General features: G+C 39.8%; 1 protein-coding gene across 2 annotated transcripts in view; it reads left to right on the top strand.

Annotated features, from left to right (window-relative positions):
* The window catches only part of PMP22 (peripheral myelin protein 22), a 244,838-nt gene that overhangs the window by 123,631 nt on the left and 99,763 nt on the right, over positions 1–21,444 (top strand). For both annotated transcript variants that reach the window (XM_044090521.1, XM_044090522.1), the window contains exon 3: positions 12,815–12,908. In XM_044090521.1, the coding sequence (XP_043946456.1) occupies positions 12,815–12,908 (94 nt within the window). The remainder of the gene's footprint in view (positions 1–12,814; positions 12,909–21,444) is intronic.

The raw sequence follows: 21,444 nt of genomic DNA, 5'->3' as shown, positions 1-21,444 counted from the left end.
AGTGATTTAATAGCTGCCTGAGCAGCAAGTGCAGGCGGGTGTGACGAAAAAGTTTTTGCGAGTAGGGGCTGCTTCCATCGCTTTAAAATGAGGGCTAATTTACATAAGTTAAAACTCAAGGTGAAGTGGCGAGTGTGGCGAGTGCCGATGTTAAGTGCTGCAAGGGATTTTCCTAAAATGTTGGAAAAAAATTATCGAAGAGGGAGATTATTTGCCAGAGCAAATATTTAATGTAGACGAGACTGGCCTATTCTGGAAGAAAATGCCTGAAAATGCCTACATTTCAAAAGTGGAAAAAAGTGCAGCAGGGCATAAGGCAGCAAAAGGTAGGCTAACTTTATTGTTTGGGTGTAACGCTTCTGGTGATTTTAAGTTGAAGCCCTTGCTTGTGTATCGCACCTTAAATCAGAGGGCACTACAGCTTGTCATTAAGGCATCTCTTCCTGTTATTTGGAAGGCAAATGCAGACTTGGGTTACAATTGCCATCTTTGAAGACTGGTTCTTGAACTATTTTGTTCTTGCTGTTCAAAGGTATTGCTTGGCCAAAAACAATATTTTCAAAATTCTCCTACTTGACAATATACCTGGACATCCAAACAGTTTAAATTACTTACACTCTGAGGTAAAGGTCATAATTGTACTCCCTACACCACATTGCTACTTCAGCCTATGAATCGGGGAGTAATGGCCTCATTAATGGCCTGTTATCTACTGCAGACCTTCTTACAAGCAATCAGGGCTAGCCAAGATAATGCGATGACCTTAAGGGAGTTCTGGAAGAATTCTAACATCTATGATGCCATCAGAAATGTTGTCGATTTTGGGATGAAGTAAAGCAGTCAAATTTGAAAGGAGTGTGGAACTAATTGTGCCCAGAATTTGTGACTGCTTTACAGGCTTCTACAGATGGTGACATTGCTGAAGCCAGGCAAGCTGTGGTTGGTAATCAACTGTAGTTAGATATCACTGACATGGATGTCATAGCTACTTGACTCCCATGGCAAAAAACTGACCAATGAAGGTCTTATGGAAATGGAGTAGCAGACGATAGCATTTGAGGAAGAAAACAGGAAATTAGAAACTCCAAAATCAAAAAAAGTTTTCAACAAAAGAGTTAGCTGAAGCCTTTTGTCTTATTGAAGCAGGAATGGCAAAGTTAGAGGGACAAGATCCTAATACAGAGAGGTTCACCCAGGTTTACCGTACAGTTACTGAGGGCCTCAGCTGCTATGAGGCCATTTATGATGAGAAAAAGTACAAACCTCCCTTGATGCCTTCAAGAAACTGACTCCAGTAGTAAACACCCTCAGTCCAGCAGCAGGATAAAACCCTGACCTGCACCACCAGGCCCATTCTCTCCAACAACAAATCCAACATTTTCTGCATCATCCAATTAATAAAGTTATCATAATATTAAATCACAAATGAATGTTAACCTTTGCAGTAATTGTTATCCTTTCTTTTTTTCCCATTTGAACTGTTTAAAGAACTGTTTCTTTAATGTTTTTTTACAGTACATACAGTACTGTACTGTAGCGTGTGAACATAGTTACTGTAGTGTTATTGCTCTGTACTTACAGTATTGTTATTATTATTACTTCAGTGTACAGTATTATGTTTAAGATATGTTTTATTTTTTTATTTGGAGTGTTTCTAAAGTGTTTTCTGTGCAAAGAAAAGTAAAATAAATACTAAAAACCACGAAAACAGAGCCAATCCAGTAGAACGAACCAGATAACCAAAGAAAACTGAATAGTTGAAGAGCTCCACGTAGAACACCACTAGGATGTAAAAACACAGCTTTATTAACAGAATTTTTAACGCTGAACATATACAGGGCGTTTTTGTCCGAGTATCCCCCAGACTTCTTCAGAAATAATGTGAAATCATCCACATTCTCCATTTTTATACAAATCACTTAATGGATTGTGTGTGTGTGTGTGTGTGTGTGTGTGTGTGTGTGTGTGTGTGTGTGTGTGTGTGTGTGTGTGTGTGTGTGTGTGTGTGTGTGTGTGTATAGATAGCAACATAGCATGGCAGGTCTCACCAAATGATGAAGTACAAGTGTTCCAAGTCCTGATATTAATAATCTTTGTTGTTTTAAGATTGAAATGCCTCTGTATTTCAGCAGAACATGTTTCTTTAAGAACTAAGAGAGAATTTGCTGAATAAACTAGAACAGTTTTACTTATGAAGCAATTAAAGCTGCATAAAACTATGCCTGAGGACAGTCACTGCATTGTTGGCTTGCCTTTTGTAAGGGGGTGGGTCAGTATCCAGCAAGGAGGCTCTGCAAGTGAGACAGTAAAGCGAGTTGGTAGGAGACACCAGGAGGAAGCTGTCATTTAGGTTCATAGGTTCATACTAGGCTATCTGCCCTAGGGCATTTATAAGCCTAGCCAGAGTGTGTTTGGCTTTCGCCACCCATTTTAAATTAATTTTGCTATGCCCTTTTTCAAGGGTAGTATACTGTGCCTCTGTCTAACAGTGACACAGAAGTGATACCCGGGGTAAATCTACGATCTCCCATCCACTCATCAAGATTCCTCTTGAAGAGAGTCAATGAGGGACTCTGCCTAACCTGGACAGGGATTTTATTCCAGAGTGAAGGGAGCCTCTGGGTTATGAATCTGTCCCTCCAGCATGTCCTATTTATTTCAGTGCTGAGGTTCAAGTCTCTCGGCGTAGCTCGATGGGATTTGGATTTTCTGAGGTGCAGCATGTCCATTAATTCCGGGTTGGACATGGCTTTATACGTCAGGCACAGATCGCCTCTGAGCAGGCAGTATACCACTGAGTAGAGCTGGAGTTTCTTTAACCGGGCAGCATATGGCATCTGTTTGAGCCCTATGATCCTCTTGGTGAGGTACTTTTGGGGTCTTTCCAGTTGCTGCAGGTGTCTGGTAAGGTACATCCCGAAAGGAGCATTGTACTCAATTATGGGCCTGATGAGGGATGAGTAAAGAGGCACGATGACCTCCCCTGATCTAGATGTGAATCCCTTCATGATTAGGTGGGCTATATAAAATGTTTTTCTAACCACTTTGGCCACGTGGTTGTCAAATGAGAGATTGCTATCAACTTGGGTCCCCAGGTCCCTAATTACTTCTTCTGTACTTAATGGATTACCACCTATGTGGTAATTTATGAGCACTTTGTTTTTGCCAAAGGGGATGACTATACACTTTTTGGCGTTTAGCTTGAGGCCATGGCTCTGGCACCAGTTGTCTGTTTCTATCAGGCCCATTTGGAGGATGCTTGTGTCGGCTGGAGAGTCGATTATGGCGCCCAGTTTGCAGTCATCTGCGAACTTAGTCAGCCACAGTCCTTCCGTGTTGGCCTGTACCTCCGAGAAATATATACCGAACAAGAGAGGTCCCAGGACTCAGCCTTGTGGGACGCCACTTGTAACTGGTTTGGAGTCTGACATGGCTCCAGCAATTCTAACCATGTGGGTTCTGTCCTTGAGCCAGTTTGCAACCCATCTAGTGACATAGGGGTTTATATTTAAGCTGGTGAGCTTATCTATAATGCCCGAGTGGGGTATTGTATTGAAGGCTTTTGCGAGGTCCAGGTAGGCTGTGTGGACCACCTTCCATTTGTCAATGGCCTTGGTGACTGTTTCAAAGAAATCAACCAGGTTTAAGAGGCAGGATCTGCCCTTAACAAAGCCGAACTGGGTAGGATCCAGTGTCTGTAGGCCCCCAATATCTTTATTTATGAGGTCCATGATGATTCTTTCCATAGCTTTGCAGACTAAGCTAGTCAGGCTTATGGGGCGATAGTTTCCAGGATCCATTGAGGCACCACCTTTGTGGAGAGGGACCACTGTTGCTGTACGCCACTCTTTGGGTACATATCCTGTAGTAAGGCTAAGATTGAACAGTAGTTTTATGTTTGGGTTTTGCTCTTCTTGGAGTTCATGTAGGACGCAGCCAAGGACACCGTCTGGTTCCATTGATGCTGTGTTTTTTGCTTTGGAGAGGGCAGCTCTTACCTGAGCATCTGAGATGTCAGGGGGGCAGCACTCTGCTGGGATAAATATTTGCCCTTTTGGTGGGGAGGGGGGGAGAAGTTTGCACTGAACCTGTCAGCTAGGATGTTGGCAATGTCTGTGGGTTTGGTGTATTTTTTGTCATTTTGGACTAATTCTGAGCATATCTGGGAATTCCCACCCAGGTTCCTAACATAACTAAAGAAAGCCTTGTGATTATCCTTAGTGTCCTGTGCAATTTTTCTCTCGAAGCTGGCCTTAGATGATTTTATGAGTGCCTGTAGCTTTTTGTTCCTGATAAAGCCGACCTGAACTACTGATATAGAGAGAGAAGAGAGAGAGAGACTCTAGAAAGAGATTCTATAATCCAACAGTCTGGAACTGTTTTGCAGGTAATGGATGTGAAGTTATTATCCCTAAAACTTTACTTCAGGAAGACCCTACAGTTCTTATGAATAACAAGCAATATAGTTTTATAAGACTAGTTTCTCTGTACTGCCTTTAATGTTCCACCATGTATATACAGGGTTATCTACAGGTGCATGCTAGTAGCTCTTGACGCACTTACTTGCTACCACATGATTGAAAAAGTAAGTGCTCGAACTCCCACCAGCCTCATCTTCCATTTCTAAGTAACCCAACAAAGATCCAACCCTATACAACGTTATACCCCTATTCTAACCATAAAATTCCAACTCAGTTCCCTGTCTGAGTCTTCAATTCCTTATCCAGAAACTCCACTCACACTCCCTAACCCTAAATACCCCAGTTGTTCCCTAAACCATTTCCCCAATTGCTCCCTAACCCTGCAATTCCCTAAACCTAAAACTGCCTTTTCTCTCCTAAACCTGAAACTCCCTTCCTATTCTCTATACCTAAAATTCTCTTCCCTATCCCTAACCATAAAGCCCATTACCACACCTTAACCCTAAAATCGCATTCCCATTCCTTCCGCACAGTTGTTAGCTTGAACTCATATTCGAGTATGAGTGTGAGTTGCAGTCTATGTGAGTTTCACAATGTTAGGTCCCCGACTTCGCTTCAAAGCAGTGGTTCTCGAAAACATGGGAATTGAACACTTGTAGTGTTCCCTATATACATACCTTACACACACACACGTGAAAACATATTTTAAGAAAATTTCACCATTAGATAATTGCCTTTCAAGTCATAGTTCCTACACCTCAAGATCCATTCATTAGGAAAAAGATCCTCCTACCTGTTTGTTATGTCAAAAAAAAAGAGAGAGAAAGACTCTGAACATTTAAAGTGCAGATATTTTGTCCACCATAAACCATATTGGAAAAGCTGGCCTTTAAAGGAAAACACACACACACACACACACACACACACACACACACACACACACACACACACACACACGTAAATCTGTATCTTTCACATAATGTAAAATGTTTCTGTATTAAATGTTCGTGCATTTCTCTTCTAAAAGCTAAAAAACTTCTCCTCACGTGCTCTTTGTATTCAACAGAACTGTCCTACATCCATCTTATTAGCATATCTAATAAAGCTTTCCATCAGTCATATTGCAATCCAAAACCAAAGCCATCTGTCATTTAAGACACAACTCTTTGCTCATGAAACGTTAAAGTACAGCCGCAATCCCTGGCAAGCACGACTAGACACAAGAACAGCAAACATTTCACCCTTCATATCTCTACTACTCAGACTAGTTCCTAAATCCAGTGTATGGCACTTGCAGTTAAAAGATCACTTTGTGCAGATGCAGAAAGAATGCAGAATTCTAATCTCAGTGTTCAGTGTTAGTTTGTGTAATGTGATCTACCTTAAACTGGCCTTCTGTGGCTACTAAGTAGATGTAATTTTATTTTCAAGTTAAGGTTGTCTGTCTTCCACATACACTATGTCACCCACAGTATGGCATTGTTCCATTCCATTTGAATTAGGTTGTCTTTTCCAGTTGATTAGAATGGGAGTTTCTAATCCATTGCTTAAATTAAAAAAAAAATGTACAAGCAGTCCATCCATATATTTTTATTTATTTGGTCATCTGGTTTCTGCTCTTTGCCATGCTCTAAACAGACTTATGTGGGCTTCCTTGATTTGGATGTGGATGGTAATTAAACAAGTTGATTTTTATCAAGGAGTAAAAACTATTTCAGCTAGTATTGTCTGCTCCACTCTTTTTTTTTTTTTCAGACAGAAATGTCAGGTTTACTGAGACTGTTGTTGCAGCTGTGACAACAGAGTTGGCATGTCTCTTCACTGTAACCATACAGCTCGAGAAACTCAGTAGGTTCATGGTCCCAGAAAGAGGGAAGGAAGGCAGTTTTAAAGACCTTATATAAACTTACCTGGGCCAAAAAATATATAATTGAATATATTATGTGAACACCAGGGATAAAATTTCCAAACAGTTCCAAAAGAACATGTTACAAGATTCCAGGCAAACTCAGCGCAGTGCAGTGGGGAAAACTGAGCAGCACTGAAATGCTAAACAGGTAAGAAATAGTAAAGTCATGCTTTACTTAAATATAACAGTACATACTTCAGTGATGAGAATTGTATTTCGGATATAGTTATCCTTTAAATAAAAAAGAGAAATGTTATACAATGTAGTAAATACCTAAGCTTGAAATGATATTAAGGCCCTAACTCCTTTCATACTTGGCCATGCATGGCACCTAAGAAGACCAAAGCATAAAAATAAAATCAGTAAATAAAAGCAAAATGCCCCTCCTAAAATTACACACACAGCCACTGGAAATACAAGTTAAAAAACCCTTCATTAATAGTATCGAAAACAGAGCTAATCCAGAAATCTCAAGTCAGGTCTGGTATCCCATCTGTGACCTAGAGCATGACAGGACTGACAAGAAACGGTACAGATAAAATCACTTTAGGTAGCAGATCTAGGAGACTGTCTCTCTGATACCCTCCCTTTTGCAACAGTTTGTTAGAACAAGAACACTCGTCCATCTATACTTAGCTGAGTAAATCATTTGAAACTTCAACTCTTTATTTTCCAAACTCATCTATTCCCATTCTCCATTGTCATCTGTGCAAAGTAAAAAGGACCTCAGTATTTAAGTATTTAACCTTATTCAGACCTGTACCCCTCAATACACTGCATGTAATTTATTTTTCTAAAGTTCTAAACAGTCCTTTTCTACAGACCATCCGTACCCCTCTGTTATCTCATTAAACAGTGTATGATTGTCATGTAACCGCCCGATGCATTTATGTCTAAATGCCAGATGTAAAAAGATGCCCTCATAATCCACATAGAAAGCCAAACAGAATGATGACTGACAAGTTCAAACAAACACCACTGTTATCAGAAAATGTGTACCCCTGCTCACATTCTCACCTGTATTCTATTCCTTCTGGTCAGGGTTGAAATTAGCCGAATCTTCTTTTTGATGAAAAACAAAAAAAAAGCATGGTGTTTGCACTACTGTACTTATATATACTAACTCCACAGCTGCACAACTACAGAGAACAAGCAGAGCCCAGACACTCTGAATCATTGTTGGTGCACAAATGGAAACTCCACACTGAGTGATTTCAGGGGAGGGGGGAGTGGGGGCAAGCAAGGAGTTATATCAGAGAACAGATTATCAGTGAGTTTGTAACTTGTCCATTTTAAACTCATCCTGCTGTAGGGAAACCCTAGCCAAGGCTTCCATTGCCAACAGAAGAAAAGTACATTAACTGTTGTAAATCCTGCCCTGTTGTCCTTTGCATCATTACCCTAATTAACATGCACTGTAACCTGGAATCCAAAGACATTGTCATCATGCCATTCTTAAATCCTTTCCCAGAATTAATTTTCTCCATCATGCTAGCTAGAGGGAGATGAATGGGGCAGCAGCCTTAGGCACAAAGTTTTAGGGGGCAAAATCATCAGGTCCTGATTGTTCTTAAGTGCAATGCCAGCATTAAAGATTGAATGCCAATATTGTATTTGCTGTCCGAAGTGAAGCTCTTTAGCGTTCAGTATATAGCATTAACTGTTGCGGCTGCTTGTTACAAATATGGCAAAAGTGTAAAAGATGTTAATTTTTTTTTTTTTTGCTGAGTTGAATAGCTCAACTTAAAGTTGAGGGGAACACTTGTTCGGGGGATGGCACTGGGTGCTAAAATTGTTATCTACATGTGATTTCCAAATCCAGTGTATCTGTGCTTCATTCATGCCATGTAGCACCTTTCTCCCTTTCTCTTTCTAGCCAGTACATATTGTCAGTCAGTAGCTACTAGTGATTTAAACTAATGCTTTCTTTATATCATGTAAAACTGCTTCTTTTTTCATCCCTTCTGTGTCTATCCAGTTTATATAGTCAAGTCAGTCATCACCAGAATCCAGCTGACATACTTCAAGGGCAGAGTCAGAGATGGGGAGGGAGAAGTGGGTGCATGGGGAAATTAGTGGTGGAGAACCAGTGGATGTGATAGACAAGAAAGTAACATCCAAGCTGTTGAAGACACAGGATGTGGCAGAAGGGAGTGTAGAATTTTATGAAAAGCATAGAGAGCACTGACAGATGACGAGATGGGGGCTACAGTGTGGAGTTATGCTATCAGAGATGAAGTCTGAAGAAGCTGTCAGTGAGAATGACCATGGAAGATTTTTGGAGTTATCTAACATTAGAAAGGACAGAAAACAAGGGTTACAGGATGAATTTCTAAGGAATTACCATAAAACAGTGGGTGAAGACTTGAAGAAAAGGAGACATGTTTCTAGTGAGACAATGAGAAGTCTTTCAACAGTGATGGAAAGAATGACTGTGGTGGAGCTGCTAATACAGAAAGTGGGGTATGGCAGCCTGACTTAATCAGCAACATTGTTGTGCATTAATGCCAATACACATCTTTTTTGTGATTGTGTGGGCAGGCTTGCAACCTTTTATACTGTGCATAAAAAATAGAATATTTGCTGAGATTAGCACATACCTCCCATGAATGCAGCTGCATGGCAGCTAGTTTCAAGTGCTCCTTTCACCTCTCAAAGATGTATACAGCTCAGCACCAGTCTTACTGCAGTTACTTTTTAAAATTGCTTTGTTGAGTTGCTAAGTTTTCCACTTACATTCTTTACAGCCATGAGTTCCTGCATCCATATCCTTCATATGACTTTTTTGTAACAAAGAAATATAAAAAATAACTTTCCTTGACGTTCTTTTCCAACACCACAGTCACCATCTTCCTCCACGCATTCAGCTGTCATGTGATGGTTGTCTGCATATTCCACCATATTCATTAGCCGGGCTTATCGCTAACCGTCACAAGATCAAGGTAACTTATAAGAGGTAACTTAGAAAAAGGAAAAGAAGGTAGAATGCAGCAGGTTAGTAAACAGAAATTCTTTACATCTTAGCTTAGCAGCTATCCTTTTCTAACTTTTGGTTTTGATTTCCTCCCCGCTCCTTTTTTCCGTTGTATGAGTTCCCTTCTTAATTGTCTCCTCTCCATGTTCAGTTCACTACTTGTAGCCTTTCTTCACCCATCTTCTGCACAGTTTTGCTACCATCTATCTCCTTTGCCTCTCTTTCCATCTTCTTCCTGATGCACTACTTTCTTGCTTACCCACGTTTTTCTTGCTGGCTAATTGCATCTCGTCTCCAGTGGTGTCATGGTCTGTCTAGCTGCACATCTTCAAGCTTCTCCTTCTTTCAGCATTTTTAGTCCCTCTAATACCTGTCCTCTTACTTTTTTTATATCTCCATCAGTTCCTCATCTGAAAATATTGGTAAGAAATTTTTTATCCAATTCCTATGTGAGGTCTTCGTCACATAAATAACTTGCTTCCACCAGCAAATGGAATGTCTGACGTATTCCACTACAGAGTACAGCTAGTGCAGTCTGAAAAAGTTGCCAGTTTCTAGATGTTGCCTGCTAGGTGCCACATTCATAAAATGTAGGCCTAACCACATGTAGTGGCTCAGTGAAAAGGTTCCATCAAGTTTTCACTGTGAAGTATTCTTTACAAGCTTCTAAATGTTGTGGCCATGTCTAGGGGTACCACTGAAATACAATATCAAAGTACTTTGTAAATCAAAATACAATTCCAAGCATCAATATTAGTAACAATGCAGTGTCAATTAATGTCAGGTTTAACACACACACACACACACACACACACACACACACACACACACACACATTTTATCTTTTATTCTGATTTCTGAACTACAGCAGATAGAAAGCAAGAGGCCTACTTTATACCTCAGAATTACACAGAAGACGACCACTTGATTAGTCAAGAAACCTTCAAATTCACAGGCTTGGCAACACCCTCCCTTCATTTGTTTTTTACTTTTTTTTGTATTGTTATTTTTTCTTACTTATTTTGTTGACTTATGGTGGTTATGGCATAGAAGCTGTTTACCACTGGTACCACTAAGGGATGTTACATGAATGTAACTTACCTAGTCCCACCATGCGTGATGCCCAGATGTTAGTATGTAGTATGTTCTTGTTTATGCACATCCCATGCAAAGTACTGACATTAGCTCATATCCTGTGGACATCCATCAACTCCTTTATCAGACACAGTACTGTAAAACTCCATCTCTGTTTTAATTAGGCTAGAGAAAGAAAGAGAGAGACAGAAGGAAATGCACTCAAAATAAACACTACCCACTCAGGCACTGAACCCCCTTAAATCAAGCCCCTGGAACACAAATCTGATGCTAGATTAAAAGAAAAAGTATTAACCATGAGAAGTAAAAAAACAAAAATAGAATTTTAATCAGCGAGCCAGAAAACTGCATTACAAGCAAAACAGACCCTATCCTAAATAATTAAGTAAGATTAAGCTATCTAAAACATAAGGTAACTCTTACTACACTATTAAAATAGTGCCAAAAATGTATCTGGCTCATTAAAACATAAATTAAAAATCATGCCAGAAGTAGAGTACAGAACCATACATCAGCCATAGGAGCCAAACAAATGATCACATACCATTGAAACAGATGAGAAACAGTAATTCAGATCTAAAAAATATAGGTTCGTAGGTTAGTACTAAGCTAAATGCCCTTGAGGCATTTTAAGCCTAGCCAATTATCCTTTGTGAGACTCAAACCCTGCACCTTGTGCTTGTAAGGCAAAACACCTTAACCATTAGGCCACCCTCTTTGTAGTGTAATACCAGCAACTCATCAGGAAAGTTGAACTCTGATCCTTTTCTGGGGATTAAACCCAAGATCCCCACATTTCATGCAGTTGCCATTGCAGCTGGACCAACAAGGAGTCTCTGGTCAGTAAGCTATTTGTTTCCTCCAAGAACATTTTTCCCTTTGACTAGGAAAGCACCATGGAGACAATTTTAAAGTCACACACATCCAGTGCAGTACAATCCATGACCTGTATTAACAACTCTATAGGAAAGAAAAAGTCTGGCCCTTGTCTGGGGATTGTACCAAGGACCTCCCCGGGGAAACCAGGTATCAAATCATCCAGAGACTCATTGATGGTCCAGTGGCTGTGGCAACCACACATAACATGGGGGCCCTGGGTTCAGTTTTCATGCAGGGGTCAGAGTGCAAGATATTTCATGTATTACACAAATCAGACTGTCCACATCGTCCATTTAACCAATTTTCCCATTGTTTTAAGTGTGACATAAAGTTTTCTGTTGATTTCAGTGGGAAAGCTGTCTGTTAAATAAGGCTTCAAATAGCTTTTATAAATAAACTGTCTAGTAGATGGTTGTCTATTCCAGTTCTTGGTTACTTTTAATAATTTTTTGTGGAGTTAATTCATTTTTTGATGTGTTTTAGTAGGATTTGTTAGTTTTATAAAGTTCAGTTATGTTTTTTTTTCTTAAAGTTGGAATTTGCTGGTGATGTCATTTCTTATTGGCTAGTCACACTCAGTATTTTTTTTTATTTTATGCATTTTTTATTTTAATAATATTTTAATGCTCATTAGTTTTGTTTTGGGGTGATTTAGGTGGACAGCAGTATGAGTGCATTTTGTGACAGAAGTGTGAGTTTACTTTTAAATAAGTGGGAGATTTGGAGCATGTTTTTGATTTTTAGAGTTAATTTAGGTATACAAGGCTGTTTTAGGCACTGTGTATGTCTGTATCCAGTTTGCAGTAGGAACTTTTACATTAGCTTTACCAACTAAATATGGCATGTTTAGGGGATTTTTAGAACTGAGGATAGACCACAGATAGAAGCAAACCTTTGAAGACACTCCAGGGGACTGTAATCAACTTCAGGTGAGATTGCATGGTAAAAAAAGTATCTGACACAGTGGTCCAGGTAAATGTTTTTCTATCACACACCTTTATTGTGGTCCACTGTTAGGGTATACATTGATAGAGCAAGAGAGAGAGAGAGAGAGATAGGTAGGTAGCTAGAATGATAGATATGTATAGGTATTTACAGATACCTTGTATAGTACTCCTTGTCATGTTTACCTTGTTTGGCTTGACTGTTCTGTATCACATCACTGTCTCCGATGATGTCCATCGGTGCACTTCTTTTGTGTGTGTCCTCAGCAGTACATTTAATACACTGGACAGTATCCCTGCATCTGTAGACATGACTTGGAGTACAGGAACACTGGAAATCTACAAGGAAACCAGACAAATATATCAATAAAACAACATTTGATAACATGGCTGTCATCATAAAGATATATATCAGTATACTCATTGAAAAATGGCTTAGGTCTGAAATAATGTTTAATTTTGAACAAGGTGGCATGTGTTACATTGAGCTGCATGAGTAATATGAGTAGTTAATGAAATTGTTCAAGATATTTGTGCTTATTTTTATTTTTGTCATAGTTTTCCTATAAGCATTTTTTTCTTGTTTTGGCAGGCTTGGTTTCAAAAGGACCATCTTACCAAAGATCTTTGGATGCAATATGAAAATACCACTAGTGGTTGGCAGGCTCAGTCGTCATTTCCTGATGGTAAGTTTATTTCACCAGACAACACAGGTAGTCCAGCATTACCCCACCCCCCACCTTTGGATGAGAGAGAGAGAATTGTGAAATCTGACCCTTGACCTTTAAAATCATCAGATACAAGACTGGAGATACAAAACACATTTTAAAAGATTTTTTTACATAGTTGAGGTAACATCAAGAACAGCTAACTGCATCAGATACAAGACTGGAGATAAAAAAACGCATTTTAAAAGATTTTTTTACATAGTTGACGTAACATCAAGAACAGCTAACTGCAGCATGCAAAAACATGTTGCGAAGACACACTTGAGAAGTGTACATTAGATGTTTCATTCCTGGATTGGAACAGGACTGCATTAAAATGTTATTAAGCTGCTATGTGTGGACCTTGGGGGTCTGATTTTTAGAAGTTACAGTAGGACCTGGAGCAAGTGCCTAATGGACTGAAATGGTTTATTGTTTTTACAGTATGAAATGAAGAATGCCTGGTGTTCTTACTGGATACTGTTACAGGGAAGGCTACTGATATGCACAGTTCCAGGCTGATCCACTAAATATATAGGAATCAAGGCCAGAGCAGAATTAGAATAAAATAAAGGGATCTGTAGTAGCCTGTTGAAAACTGTTTCTCTGAAATGAAAAACTCACTTTTCAAAGTGACATCCTTCCCTGCAGAGCCCAAGCCCTGCACACCTTTATATATACCACCTTCACTACCAGAATTGTTATAGTCCTCTCTGAAGTTAGTATGCACTAGGACTAAAACAAGCTCGGACTACAACAGAAATGAATATATTTTTCAGCCAGTTGCTATCCCGTGAGCAGATAGATATCACAGTACTGGAGTGGTAAAATTAATACATTGTATTTCTGAGAATATATTTCTCTTGAGGATACAGTCTTGAGATTTCTGAGGTTGTTGCTACTTGGAGGAGGTAACCTGAATGCCTTTGACTAGTTTATATTGCTTTTATTAACATCTTATAAAAGTTGTGCTGTTGACCCCTGGGGATTGCTCATTTCTGGTTTCTTGAGTACAAATTAATGGACCCAACAATATAATGACATAGATTTTGATACAAAATGAAGCACACTTCTTACTCCTAGTTTGTTCTTTTCCCTTCTGCTGTAGAACCTTATTTATTTTTCAGTGAGTATGTATAGTGGACATCAGGCTGTTGAATGTAGGAGCTCTGTTAATATTCTAAAAGAGAGAGAGAGTGTGTTTGTGTGTGTGTGTGTGTGTGAGTGTGTGTGTGTGTGAGTGTGTGTGTGTGTGTGTGTGTGTGTGTGTGTGTGAGTGTGTGTGTGTGTGTGTGTGTGTGTGTGTGTGTGTGTGTGTGTGTGTGTGTGTGTGTGTGTGTGTGTGTGCGTGCGTGTGTGTGTGCGTGCGTGTGTGTGTGCGTGCATGTGTGTCCGTGTGTGTGTGTGTGCGCTCACACACACACGTATATATATCATATATATTATAATTTGCACACAGACATGTATAAATTCTTATTTAACTAAACTGTCATAATTTAACAGTTTTGACGTTTCGTGAGACATGTGACTAAATAAGATTGCAGTTAATCTAGTTTAGGGGATGTGGAGAATGGGGTGGGCAATGTCTTCTCCAAGCACTTGTGTTTGTAAAATTTGCCTCCTCAGAAGTTATTTTTGAGGCAGATTTGTTGGGGAGTTTTCAAAGTCAATTCAGTTAGCTGTGAATCACATCCAGCTGCTACCTTCTGCCATTAAGCAAGGGAGGATATTCAGGAACTTGTAAGGTTATTGGTCCTTTTCTGGCTAACAAAAAAATCCTTTTGTAGGCAGGACTGTCATTGCAAGTGGTGTTGCGCAACTTATGATTTAAGCTTGCATTTATTTGCTTTTGTAGATGTAGGTCTATGGTGTATTTTTTCATGACTTACGTTGGTATTTACACAGACAGGAGGAACTTTGTGTGGGATACTGGAGAAAATGTCCTTGCTTTTCCATAAGTGCATGGTAACTTAACACTCACCTGACCTGCAACCAACTGAGGCGTATGGGTTCTTGGCTTAACCAGTCATCTGAAGGATTGCTCCTCAGGAATGCAGCATTCCTCATACTGCAAACCTCATTAGTAGGTGTACAAAAATCCAAGTACCATAGGCAGGACTAGAACCTACAACATGCTGAACTTGATGAAATCATTGGTGAATATGCAGCCTGCTAGGTCATTGGCTCTGATGCATGCATAAACACGTCTTATTCACATCACTGAGATGTTACAGCTAATATCAGTGTTCCTAAATGTATTCCTCATTACCTGTCCCAGAAAACAGTTATTGGGAAGGCATGAATGATGTTACATACCTCTGAGTTGATGTATGACCTGGCTCGTTTAGTTTTGGGCCCTTATTCTTTATCTAATTGTGGTCAAATGGTGATGGATAGTGCTTCTTAAATGGTATTTATTTATTTATTTATTTGCAGGACAAAATGCATATAAAAAGCAGAATAAGCAGCCATGCAGTAAAGGGCTTCTGTGGAAAGCAGAGTAAAAAAACAATGTTTTGAAAAAGTGAGCAACTTTGTATGGGAATTAATTTCTTGTTTCTTTTGGGTCATAAAGGCCTGTAAAATTCAGTAACTGTAGAATGAACAGCTGCAGTATCAGAAAGGGACTGCAGATATTGTAATTTACTTTCAACATGATATAATCGTACAAAGTAGCAGCAGCATGCAGTATGACTCATTCATGTGGTTAAACATGAGGCGCAGTAGAGCACTTCCAGACTTTGCTGTATCATTTCATCATGGAGCTCAGTAATCCATGTATTTTATTATATGATGTACATTGAGTACCTGTGGTGCCCTGCAGGTCTATGTTAACTAACTACAGCTTGCTGTGCTTATGGCCCAATAAAAATTGACACCTCTGTATCCATAAGCCAGTCTTATTCGGAGCGCAGAAGAAAGCTTGGCCATACAAACGTGTTGGATGCATGCAAGATAAGATACTTGCAGGTAAACCTTGATGTTATCAACTCTGTACAAACTGCTAGGATATGATCTGCGCATTTCTGCCATTGACATTTCACAAAGAGGTGTGGATTTCCTTTTCTAATGTTAATGTAACAGTCATAGCCGAAGAAGTAAACATTGAAAAACAGTTTGCAGTACGGTAACGTCCATACATAGTGTACTTACTTTGCATGAATGCAGTATAAGTAAACACCATAACCTAGTTATACATGTGCTTTAACATCTATTTCCTGATAGCATTGGATGTAAATTGATCATTCTGTATGATGCACATCATATTTTCACAAACATTTCCCACTTATATTTGTATATGCTGACTGTATAGTGAATAAGTTCCTGCTATTGTTGGTTATCCTAGAGCAACTCATTTTTGCATATGCACCCATTGCCTATTGAATTGCTTTTAATTGTGCTGCCTCCATCTAATGCTTTTATTTCTCCTAAAACTGCCCTCATATTTCCGTTCTGAACTGTCTTTCCCTCTTCTTTTGTACTGTACTTCTCACATGTAACCGGATCTCTCCAGTCTAGCCTATTACTACCTCTCTCAGTTCTCCCATGGCTCTATATTAAAGTACTTCTCTCTTTTTTTCAGCTTCCTCGGGTATTTTTCTCTCGGGTTTCCCCTTCTATAGCTCCATTTAGACTGAGGAACATACCCCCCAAAGAAGAAATCCAGGGATATTCTGAAAAATAACCCTCTCCATCTGTGTGTATGTGCAATACGTTTTGTTAAAGCTTATTTTTTAAGGTGTTTGTATTGCTAACCCATGGCATGCACACTAGCGGTTCTGCAGCAGTCCCTTTTCCCAACTCTCTCCCCTCCAGCCACTTAAATCCCTGTAATAGGTAATTTCTGCATTTTACTTTTCTCAGGAACACCATAGGGTCATAAGTTGGTACTAGGCTATCGGCCCTTGAGCCTATACAAGCCTAGCCATAACAATTTCCTGTATATTTCTTCCCACAATATTTACTTCCCTGGCACTAGGTGGTGATATATTCCCACTCATTGTATTGGGTAACTTTCAATACTTTTTTCCTTGCTCCCCGCAGCTCTAAGGCCTATTGTCCTTTCCCATTGTTTTTTTGCACAATTCTTATACCTGTTAAATTCTCCTTGAATTAGACCAAACCTTAACTCATAAGTAACATACCTCCGAGCTTATCAGTACCTTTGAGTGCTCGTGAGTGCTTGTATTTTGTTTGGCTCTTCTGCTCCTTCCTCCTTCTCAGCTCTGTCTACTCCGTTCACCCTTCAGGCTCACTCTGCTTCCCTACCCTGCCCCCAATTCCCACCTGCCCCCAGTGCCTCTACACTTAATAATCCCAAAACCACACCCACTCTTGCATTCAGCCTGTCTGAACAATCCCCACCCACCTCCTCATCCACCAGCCCCTCCTGTTTCCACTACCCAGGACTCTCCCCTTACCAGTTCTTACCTTCCCTCCTTCCCCATTCTTACTACCAAAGACCACACATACAACTTTACCTTCTGCTAGCTCCTTCTCCCCTCTGCACATCCTCACTGCATACTATAACCTTACACTACCATGAAAATCAAACCTACACATACTCTACCAATAATATGTCTGCCTTTCCTCTTGTTCTGTCTACTCCATCTTACCAGACTCCTTGACTTTTCTTATTCCCCTCTCTATCATACAACTTCAGTACATACCTTAAAAGAAGCTCACCTCTCAACTTATATCTCTCCTCACCTCTATTACTATAATGACGCTCTTCCCTTTAGTAGAAAGATTCTTCCTGATATCTGTAATACAGTCCCAATGCCTCACAATCCATGCCTCTCCAGCTACCCTGCTCTCAACTCCAATTCCAAAGAATCTAAAGACCTAGTCTCCTTACTACTCCCAACTAATCTCTATCGTCTTCTCTGGTGACATGCATCCTAATCCCGGACCCTCAGACAACCTTGCTTCTAACCCTAACTTGGCTTCCTCACCCTCTCACCATAAATATCTCCTTTTTGCTACCATTAACACCCAAAGTTTATGCAATAAACTTCCTACCCTTCATGCCTGGCTATTCCATTATCCCCCTGATATCCTCTCTATCACTGAAACATGGCTAAAACCCCACATAAAAGATTCCGAAATTACCCACCCCAACTACAAGATCATAAGAAATGACAAAATTCTAAAGAAAAGTGGTGGAGTAGCCCTACTTTTCTCCTCCTCCCTAACAGTGACACCCTTTACCAAGCATATACCCCAATTCGCAACAGCTGAACTAACCCTGGTCAACCTAAAAATGAATAACCATAAAAACATATATATAGCTGCCCTTTATATTCCACCAGGAAATAACATCCCCATTCTTGAAGATATCTTCTCTTGATTCTCATCCAGTATAAGCAATGAAACTATACTCCTAGGTGATGTAAATATAAACTGGACTTCTATTCAATCACCTGCATCACCTCAGAATATAAACCTATACAACTACACCCAAATAATTACCTCTCCTACCAGATTTAATAAAGATAGCAATTCCAGTAGTATCTGGACTGGATATTAGTTTCTCACCCCAACACCGTTTCTGGCAATGGCACCCAACCCGACTCCCTCAGCGATCATCTCCCTGCCTTTGCTTGTCACTCACCATCCTCCCTTTATCTTCACCACATCTACATAACAACTTGTACCCTAAAAAACATCAACCCTCTAGCCTTCTCTAACTCACTAAAACATATGAACTGGAACCCTATAAAAACCCTCTCTCGACGACGCTGTTACATGCTTCAATATTGCATTCAGTAACCTGCTAGATAGCTTCGCTCCCCCCAGAACTAAAAGAATCCAAACCAAATTCACCCCTTGACTAACTAAAGCAACTGTTGCACTCATGCAACTACGAGATAAATCTTGGAAGCATTGCCATAAATCTAAAACACCTAACACCCTTACTGAGTATAAGCAACTTTGTAATAAAGTGAAAAACAAATTGCTTTAGACCAAAAGTCCTACTACAAGCTTCAAAACAATCATAGATCCAACCCCGAAATTTTGGAACTGTATAACTGCTCTCCTGTCTTCTGGCAAAAAAGACAATCCCTGCCCTGACCCTAACTCTCTGGATCATATCTTAGCTACTGAATTCAACTATTTCTTTATTGATTCAATAGCCAAGCTCATTACGTCATTCTCCAATAACACTTCTACTCCACCTTCATCCCACACCCTCAACTCTAGTTCCTCTGACTTCAACACTACTCATCTTCCCCCTTTGTCATACAACTTGTCTCTCTACACACCATAAAAAACTTCTGCTAAAACTAAAACCATGCTCTCATGCCCCAGACAACCTTCCATCTAACTTTCTCAAGCTAGCTGCAGATGGCATAGCCCTTCCCATCACTATACTTCACAAGATGCCTTCTCTATAATCACCTTTTAGATGCCGAATAATCACCTCAAAATCAATCAATCCAAAACCAAAATCAAACCCCCATCTAAAATTTTTTAAACACCTCTGTTTTTTTTTTTCTCCATTCGTCATAGAGATAATACAAAAACTGAAGATATCTCCCATACACTTCTTGGTGTTATCATTGATGAACATTTAAAGATTGACATTCATATACAAACTAGTATTAAGAAAAAACAAAGCTGTGCATGAATGCTGTACTCCCTTTTATTATCGCATCCTTATCCAAACATATACTTCCCACCTCATCCCTGGAGCCCCCGTCATCTTTCAATAAAAAAATCTCTCTGTTTGCTGGGACCACTCCTCCTCCTCCCACTTGATGCACTCCACCCTTTGAACTGGCTGGAACTCTCCACTATCTCTCTTACATTCAAATGCTAACTGCTCACAAACTCATTATCAAACCACAAACTTTAAGTCACCCTGGAGTTTCTTCTGTCTTTCTCTCCTTTTGTTGTGTGGAATTCACTTCCCCAACATTCAAATCACCCTAAACCCTCTCCTTTTTCCTTTCTCATAACTCACACTCTCTCCCTTTTTTCCTTTCTCATAACTCACCTTAGTGACTCCCTTCATTTCATTTCCACTCCCTCTCCCTTTTTCCTTTCTCATAATTCACCCTAGTGACTCCCTTCATTTTATTCCCACTCCCTCTCCCTTTGTTCCTTTCTCATAACTCAGCCTAGTGACTCCCTTCATTTCATTCCCACTCCCTCTCCCTTTTTCCTTTCTCATAACTCACCCTAGTGACTCCCTTCCTTTCATTTCCACTCTCTCCCTTTTTTTCTTTCTCATAACTCACCCTAGTGACTCCCTTCCTTTCATTTCCACTCCCTCTCCCTTTTTCCTTTCTCATAACTCACCCTAGTGACTCCCTTCATTTCATTTCCACTCCCTCTCCCTTTTTCCTTTCTCATAACTCGGCCTAGTGACTCCCTTCATTTCATTCCCACTCCCTCTCCCTTTGTTCCTTTCTCATAACTCACCCTAGTGACTCCCTTCATTTCATTTCCACTCTCTCCCTTTATTTCTTTCTCATAACTCACCCTAGTGACTCCCTTCCTTTCATTTCCACTCCCTCTCCCTTTTTCCTTTCTCATAACTCACCCTAGTGACTCCCTTCATTTCATTTCCACTCCCCCTCCCTTTTTCCTTTCTCATAACTCACCCTAGTGACTCCCTTCATTTCATTTCCACTCCCTCTCCCTTTTTCCTTTCTCATAACTCACCCTAGTGATTCCATTCATTTCATTTCCACTTCATCTCCCTTTTTTCCTTTGTCATAACTCGGCCTATTCACCTTTCACTGTTCTACTCTCCTCTTCTAATTCTTCCTACTTCTCACCTTATCAAACTGTGAGTGCATAAATGCCTGCACTCCAGTTATGTTTATGTACTCCAAAATATGTTTTTATTTCATTCAATGCTATGTTACAACACCTTGCTCAAATGTTATTATTCTCTCTTTTATATTACTGTGTTTTAGTAATTTTTGAAAACTGTATTGTACTTGTTAATTTTGTTGATATTAGCTTTGTAATAATTGTATATGGAGTTTTTCTCCCCAGGCCTCCATTGAAAATGGGCTTATTCTCGCCCAATGGACTTTCCCGGTTAAGAAACTGCAAATAAATAAACAAATAAAGTCTGCACTGGCACTACCCCCATTAGAGCAATATTCTTTGATGCCAAGATATATCTTGTGTAAAAAAAACATTGTCATCAACATCAGCCCACTTTTTCCCATTTTCTTGTTAAGGTCAGGGTGTCTTGTCATCAGTTGCCACCTCTCTTTATTCGGTGTCACTTTTCTATCTTCTGCAACAGGCTGTTGTAGGTGTTCTCTGATGCAAGCCATACATCTCTTTGCTGGCAGTTAATGTAGAGGATTAGGGCTATGAACTGTTAATGAACAAGTTTCTGTGTTACACGGTTTGATTCTCTCAGCCTTCATTTGCCAGTTATGTGACCTTGACCAAGTCACCTAACCAGACAGTGCTTGGGGGCAATTTGGAATTTGTGCTAGGCTCCTCAATAGTCCCTTTTACTGCAAGCCTAGTAACTACCTTTGAA

This window comes from Protopterus annectens, chromosome 12.part0 (assembly GCF_019279795.1).
Source record: "Protopterus annectens isolate FY-2018-M chromosome 12.part0, PAN1.0, whole genome shotgun sequence".
In the NCBI taxonomy this organism is placed as follows: domain Eukaryota; kingdom Metazoa; phylum Chordata; order Ceratodontiformes; family Protopteridae; genus Protopterus; species Protopterus annectens.
The sequence above is the reverse complement of the archived record's forward strand: the minus strand, read 5'-3'. Positions and strand labels throughout refer to the sequence as shown.